The sequence below is a fragment of the Daphnia pulex genome, chromosome 6 (genome assembly GCF_021134715.1).
Source record: "Daphnia pulex isolate KAP4 chromosome 6, ASM2113471v1".
Classification (NCBI taxonomy): domain Eukaryota; kingdom Metazoa; phylum Arthropoda; class Branchiopoda; order Diplostraca; family Daphniidae; genus Daphnia; species Daphnia pulex.
This window is the reverse complement of record NC_060022.1, coordinates 27,287-34,525: the sequence shown is the minus strand read 5'-3', so window position 1 is coordinate 34,525 and position 7,239 is coordinate 27,287. Positions and strand designations below refer to the sequence as shown.

Below are 7,239 nucleotides of genomic sequence, written 5' to 3'. Positions count from 1 at the left end.
TGATAACTGCCAGTTTCTATTTCAGCAACAAAGCTCACTTGTTAGATTTTTATAATGTTTTTTTTTTTTCTACTTCCGGTTTTCTCATTTCTGTCAGTAGTTTAGTAAATATTCATCTGAAGTACAAAAGAACCAAATATTCGTGATCCTCGTAATATTTGTGGTAAAGTTCATGTTCTGTTTTTTACGTACGCGTACTTCCGGTTTCGAGAATTTTCCTGAACTATAGTCCAGGAAAATTCTCGATTTTGATCAAATTTTGGATTTCGTTTAAATTACATTTAATCGACCCCAAATTTCACGGAGATCACGAATATTTGAATTATTTGTTCGGCAGCTCAATGGTTAAGGCGCTATCGCTTACTTCCGGTATACTTCCGGAAAATTTGCATTAAACTAGCAAGTGAGCTTTGTTCTCTGTACAGTTCTAAGGATTGAATGCTAGGTTTTAGCTAACTAATATGGACTTTTCAAGTTTTTTGAGTATCTTAAGACCACCTGCAAATACTGAGTTTTGAGATGTGTCAAATAGATGGCGTGAATTGTCGTGTTGATTGTGTCAGTTATGGAATGGCGGTTTGCTGTCAAAAGTTAAGCTATCCTTTCTTCGGAAATTACCAATGAATTCATAGGTAAATTCGAGTGATTTCTTCTCTAACTTGTCGGTGATGTGTTCTATTCCGTGTACATGTTGGATAACCTTAATGTTTCTCATCAACTTATAGGAGGAAATGTGAAAGGTCGTGGCCGTCGTGCAGTCTACCGTCATATGTTTTGTTCAGAATCATTGTATTCTACTGAATGTTCCATCGAAATGATACAGGTAATAACCAACACTAGCTTTATCCATTTCATGTATTGCTGAAACATATACTCTTCTTGTCTTCTATTAGGAGTCATAATTGTATTGGAATTGCTAGATCACCAAGCCCAGAATAGGAAAATCTCTGATTTCATCTTCTCAAGAGAAGATTGGATAACTGATTGGTGGTTTCATTTGTAAGTTTACTTATCACATCACTGAAACTTTTACGTTGCAGTCTAAAATGTATTTAAAATATTGATCTCCACGTAGTCACGTCTATCTAATGTTTAAGAGACGCTTTTGAGTGTATACTCCTGATAACTGTTTATTCTTTTAGATTAAAGACGTCAAGCACATTGATGACACAAATTTTAAACAAGCTGACTTATTTTTATTTTTTTATTTACAGGTTCTAAACTCCAGGTTTCTAAATTTGCATGGCAGACTTTATGAGAAGTCCTTTCAAGAAAGTCAACAAGGTTCCTTGTTTACTACCCTGTTGACTGCTACCCTTGAATCTCCCTTTTTACTTTCTTAAGCTGGCCATCTTTATTTGAGGTATTGCTTATTCTGTCGCTACAATCTTGTTTGAATATTATTGACATCCAAATTAATGTTCATTCTGCTACAGGGTAATCCTTCGCTACTTGCCATGGCCTTTAACCAAGGTGAAAAACCGACGAGAGAATGCTGCAATTCAAGACTGATAAATTGTTTAAACGATAGATTCAATTACAAGTGCATATCTGGGCTCCCTTCTTTTCTGTGGCCCCGTTTCCCTAACTAACCACTAACCAACGCCCGCCGGTGGTCACTCACCCGCTGTGAAACCAGGAGGAGGGGAGGGCTCTGGTCGAACGGGGACTTGGAAGGCCCATGATCCGATGAAAACTTTTGGAGGGTCATGACTCATGAGTCTAACCCGGAAGCCTAGTATGACTACATCTCCTCAGTAAAACTTGCCTCGTACTTCTCTCTTCTTCTCGGTCCAGATAAATATCTCTGGGGGCCGTAGACATGTCCTATAACAGCATGTGCGAGTTAAACAAAGCAACCCACTACCCAATGAAACAAAAAGCCATGGTTTATTATTTGCGCAAATCTCCGTCAGTCAAGTTACAAATTTTTCTAATTCAACAACTCGCGTAAAATTTTGCATCTAGTCTATTAGTGCAAATCGCGATTCCATCATGTGTTTGGTAGTTAAGAAAATTGTTGTTTAAAAAACAAACAATGGGGTGTTCTGTGTAGCCAAAAACACTCACCATTGTTTGTTTTTTAAACAACCATCTTCTTAACTACCAATCACATAGGATCGCTATTTGCACCAATAGATTAGATGCAAAATTCGACAGAAGTGATGAGTTTGAAAAATTTGTAACCTGACTGACGCAGATTTCCGCACAAATAGACCATCGCTTTTTGTCTCATTGCCGCAGCGGTGGTGGCGGGTTGCGTTTAAACTCGTGCAGTAGTAAACCGTCTTGAACCGGACGCTCTGTTTATTGAATTTTTTGAACATTTTTAAAGAGAAATAAAAATTGGTTCATGTAATGTTTTTCTTTTTTTTATTACAGATATTACATGGTTAAGGTTTAACATTGGTTTATAGGGTTAAGGGTATGGTATGGATTTAAGGGTTGGTTAGTGTATGTTTTCGGGGTTTGAAGAATTGGAAGGTATATGTTTATGGGGTTTGGAGATTAATTGGTGGGGATACGTTTGTAGGGTTATAGATTAACTGAATTTTTATCCAAACTTGAAATATCCTCCCTACCCCCTCCAACATCCACCACTTTCCTTTCCCTACCCCAAAAAACATGTTTATTATTTGTTTGACATGAACATCCCATATTTGTTTTTGTTGCTTCTGAACTTATAACCGGTAAACTGCAATAGTCACGATGACAATTTAACAAAATATGATGCAACTTTGGTAACACAACATCAGCACCAGCACCAGTTGAACTTGACGTAGAAAGATCTTTCACCAGCATAGGCTTCAACAACGTGATCGGACAGCAACTACGCGAACATAAAACACTAAACCTATAACCAAAACGAAATGAATTAATCTAGATAAATAAATGTCATTTTATGTTACTTACAAGAGTTAAAGCCCTCAGCTGGCTGCATCAAATCCATGTGTACGTTGGGTGGCAACAAAGAAGCTCATACTTTTACCAGACTGATAATCTAAAAAAAAACTCAATTACTATCAACTATCAAGGAAACAATGTCTTAAATTACAAAAACAAAAATGACATAAGTTGTAGTAAACTATGCAAACACAAATCTTTCAGAATAAAAGTTGCAAAAGAACCTACAGCTAGCAAGCCTTTACAGGTAGACAACTTAAAATTCAACAACAAATAAGTTAAGAGATAGTCACAGACTAACTAAGTCTGTAGTCTCACAGTTAGAAAGTTGAACATGTTTACCTGAATAGTTCTGAAGTGTTTCTTACAAAACATACAGCCGGTACAGGAAAAAGAGGAATTTATCCTTGGCATGGTTGCCCAATTTCAAAGAGCTCAATTTCACCTACATGAGGGGAGAAAAGAAAAAAAAGAGTTACTTATAACAGGAAATCAAAATGCGGTTTTGTTTTCTTCTTTTCAGACCTGAAGTGTTACAATTCTGGCTCGGCATCACTCAATGAGGGGAAGGAATTGAGGTAATCACTTGTTGTGATTGTGATGGGTAAATGATTTTCAATCTTTTCCTTGATATCCAACTCTTACGGCATTCTATGCAGAATTCTACAAACAAATAATGGTTAAAGCTTTATTAAAATATCTATTACACTGTTCTCACTTTTCAATGCTTGGCATTGTCTCTCAATAGTGGGTGGTGTCGAGTGAAGAAAGTTGGGGATCTTCATCAACTCTGCATTGGCAAATTTACCGGGTGGTGTTGCCCCGGAACAACCCAGCCCTGATGCAAGGGCAGCAGGACACGAGCTGGATGGAAAAACCTGGCAACTGGCCTAACTGAGGGCCAGTCTTGATCAGTTGGCATTTTGTTGGAACATGGAGGATGTACTGCTGCTCTCTTGTATACTTTGCGTCTGTATGATCTCATATTCAACGACTTGTTGGGACTCAGATCCAGCGAACGGAATTCCTAATAAATTTTAACAGAAAGCCGGTTACATTCTTACAGCACATGCCATTCTCGTGTAAACAATCTAATGACACTAAGTTTGAAAAGATGAAAGTTACCGTCGACTTTTTAAATTTCTTAATTTTTGCGAAATGATGTGGGATAATGAGAAATGGGTCTAGTTGACACAAACTGCTGAAATTAGTGAATACCATTGAAACACGTAGGTTGACAATTGCAGACATTCTCTTTTTTCAGCAGACGAAATACAAGTTCCATCGCCATCTATGATTCACATTTACAACTGCGGCGGATTAAAAATACCCGACAGTCAGTAGAACTCCAATAATTTTTAAAAATTGGAGTTCTGGAACTTTCATCTTTTTAAAATGGCGCTTAGTAAGTTGGGCCGGGAGAGGTTTGGCAAGTGAAAGATTACACAACAGGGTCAGTCGTGTAATGAAGATTTTCAATAAATGTCAATTTACAATGGCGGATGCGATGTTCAGCAGTTCAAATGTTAAGAAATCAATACAGGACGATCAAAAGTGAGAAACGAGCAGAAGGAGTCCGACAGGAAGGGTCGAATGAAAGTCCTGGGTCAGAGTAAGGGGGGAGAAGAAGATTGAATCAATGAAATGGGATTACGTGTGTCTTCTGAGTTAAAATATTAATTTAAAAAAAGATATTTCAGCTAAAATCCTGGTTTCCGCAAAGCAAACGATTCCGATTACATGCGCAATTCTAAAACAAATCGAATAAAACCTGTAAATTAATTTTGATTCATTTAGGGAAGATGAAATACAACTTACCCTGAATGGCATTGAGCAATATTTTGCGAGCCCCGAACGAAGTGACGCCGATGCTGATGAGGTCCTCATCCTTTAGAGTTGTAAACATCGCCATGTCGATTTCATTTCTCAAAAAGAGATCTGTAAAACAATACAAAATGAGAAATGCAATTATTCAATTCAAAAGAATGAAAATTCAATTTCTTACCCGAGTAGTGAGATAAACCGACAGTCCCCAAAAAGTCGGAGAGATGACGCGACGAGTTCGGGTCGAATCTTGCGGCTGTTAGCGATGCGGGAATGCACGACTCGTTCGAAGCACCTGCCAGGTGAAATCGTGAATAAACAAATTCCAAGACAAATAACTTATTAAAGGAAAAACACTCACAAGGTGAAGAGACGCTTGCGGAAGAGAGGCTGCAATCTGCGGTGCTGATTGGCGATTGCGGAGTTCCCACTACGATTCCGTTCAGCTGCAGAGGAGGACTGGTGCCACGCTGGACTTGTACAAATGACAACTCTTGTAACAGTTTCTTTGTAGTCGGAACTAGAAGATACAATTAATAATTAAGACCAATTTAAGTTAAAGAAATTAGTTGGCAAATTTACGGAAGGTATTGCGAACCAAATCTGCACGATGCAACCAAATGGGAGGCAAATTTGGCACGACAGCGTGACTGACGGGCAGATCTAGGCAGCGTCTCAACATCTCGTACAAATTACCTAATGAAAAAAGCCCTTTTATTTACAATTAATTAAAATGTATTGGCATGACTTACGTGCATTCAATTCGTACGAAGTGAGTCGGACAGTCAGTAGGGAACCCAAGGCGGAACGTTCGACGTGAAACAAAACATCCATTTCTTGAGCTTCCGTCAGGAGGCAAGGATTGATACGATCCGACGATAATTGGACCATCAATTGCATCGGCAAAAGTCCCTACCCAACCAGTAGAAAATCGCTCAGAAAAATGTTGCAACAATTTAAGAAAAGATTGAAAATGACTTACAGTGAGAAACGTACTGGCGGTGTAAACAGAATCGACACTAGGGCCACGGATCCAGATGCAATACTTTTTCGGCATCTCCTTCAAGTTGGAAATATCCGGGATTCGAATTCCGGTTCCGGTTTCGGCAGCGATTTTGTCAATGTGGTCGTGAATAAGCCACACGTGATCAAACGACGTTTCGATTTTCATCCCCATCGATTCCTGCCATTAATCGGATTATTTAATGGAAATAACGTTACAACTTTTTGTTTTTTTGGGTACCAATTGGGTCTGTGTCATTCGACCAAAAAATGTCACTGCTTCTTTGAGACGTTGAATGCGATGGTGTTGGCCACGGATGTTCACCTGACAGTTTAGACCGTCAATTTTCGGGTAGAAACGCAACAGGACGTCATAAGTGGTGGAGAAGAAACTTTCTAGGGACACTTGGCCGATGGATGCAATCCGTTCATTGCTGCAATCGATAATAATCTCGACGGGAATATCCATCTACACATACGAGAAGAACATGTTTTCAAGACAATGGCAAATCAAAATGGCCGACTGGTGCGGTGGATGGATGACTCACCCGAATGCGAGTCCGAGCTTGTTCGATGTTAGCCATGGGTCCACGAATGATAACGTTGTTGCACTTGTACTCTCCGACAATGCGATTACGATCAGGGAAATGAATACGAGTCCCTGACTCGTCCATCACGCGGTTCACATTTTGCCCAGATCTACCGATGAGATGCGAATGGTAAGGATAACTCACCTCCATCGACAATGTGGCTGCTGGAGACTGTAAATAATTTCAAAAAAGATTTCTTTTTAGTTTCTTTTATCAAGAAACACACACACAACAATTAAAATGAAAGGAATTAAATTTTTAACATACCAAAATGCCGGATGCAGAGCTGCTGAGAGATTCCATGGCGAGGTGTTGAGCCAACGAAAGAACAAGAGCGAATGAGGTCTTCCACACAACGACTCGACGGTCATGTAAGGTCAGACCAGCTGATCGATCAAGGTCAAACGGGGGGTCTTGAAAGTTAAATGGTCATGAACTTGTTTCCTTCTCACATGCTTCTTAACGCCCCTCTTCAACAAGTGTGGAATTGCCCAGTGGCTGTTTTAGATGCCCGATGGCCTTTTAAAAAGTGACGTGATGCAACAGCATGTGAACGTTGGCGATTAATTGTCGGTCTGTGTGAACAGTTGCATTACGATCGGTAAGTTTATATCTGAGACTAACTTTTATAAGATTTTTTTTGATTAGATATCTGTTTTGAACATAATCCTTTAACATGCTAAATCTGAAATGCCAAATCTAATTAATTCTATAGCCTTAAGTCAATTTAAATCCCTTTGGGCCACAGTAAATGATGCTGTTAATGAGCTCTCTAAATTCTATACCTTTTCCTGAGACACACAATTTAATACGATTTAAATGATTTCATTTCGAATATCAAAGAAATTATTTCTGAAAGAAGTTTATTAAAAGAAAATCCAAAGGCAATATGACAAAACACCTTTAGCAGATCCAGTTT

At 38.8% G+C, this 7,239-nt stretch overlaps 1 protein-coding gene, 1 long non-coding RNA gene and 1 pseudogene across 2 annotated transcripts; 1 reads left to right on the top strand and 2 right to left on the bottom strand.

Annotated features, from left to right (window-relative positions):
- The first annotated feature begins 576 nt into the window (after window positions 1-576).
- Window positions 577-1,553, top strand: LOC124195612. Its single transcript, XR_006875320.1, has 5 exons — window positions 577-632; window positions 726-823; window positions 894-999; window positions 1,215-1,363; window positions 1,437-1,553. It is a non-coding gene; the product is annotated as an uncharacterized LOC124195612 (long non-coding RNA).
- A 1,259-nt stretch (window positions 1,554-2,812) lies between these two features.
- Window positions 2,813-4,156, bottom strand: LOC124195608 (annotated as a pseudogene).
- A 255-nt stretch (window positions 4,157-4,411) lies between these two features.
- Window positions 4,412-6,713, bottom strand: LOC124195599 (protein bicaudal C homolog 1-like). The gene is made up of 10 exons (XM_046590086.1): window positions 6,588-6,713; window positions 6,279-6,491; window positions 5,972-6,199; window positions 5,711-5,911; window positions 5,481-5,640; window positions 5,311-5,424; window positions 5,090-5,248; window positions 4,910-5,023; window positions 4,723-4,842; window positions 4,412-4,654 (listed from the first exon to the last, which is right to left on the bottom strand). Exons 1-10 carry the CDS (start codon window positions 6,621-6,623, stop codon window positions 4,641-4,643), a joined length of 1,359 nt encoding a protein of 452 aa, XP_046446042.1. The 5' UTR covers window positions 6,624-6,713; the 3' UTR covers window positions 4,412-4,640.
- Window positions 6,714-7,239: the final 526 nt, after the last annotated feature.

Excerpts from the sequence above, each read along its gene's own strand:
- LOC124195599 (XM_046590086.1), bottom strand. The coding sequence starts at position 6,623 with ATGGAATCTCTCAGCAGCTCTGCATCCGGCATTTTG. Across the intron at positions 5,024-5,089 it reads CGCAAGCGTCTCTTCACCTT|GTGCTTCGAACGAGTCGTGC; the intron begins GTGAGTGTTTTT and ends TTCACCTGGCAG. Across the intron at positions 4,843-4,909 it reads CGGTTTATCTCACTACTCGG|ATCTCTTTTTGAGAAATGAA; the intron begins GTAAGAAATTGA and ends ATTGTTTTACAG.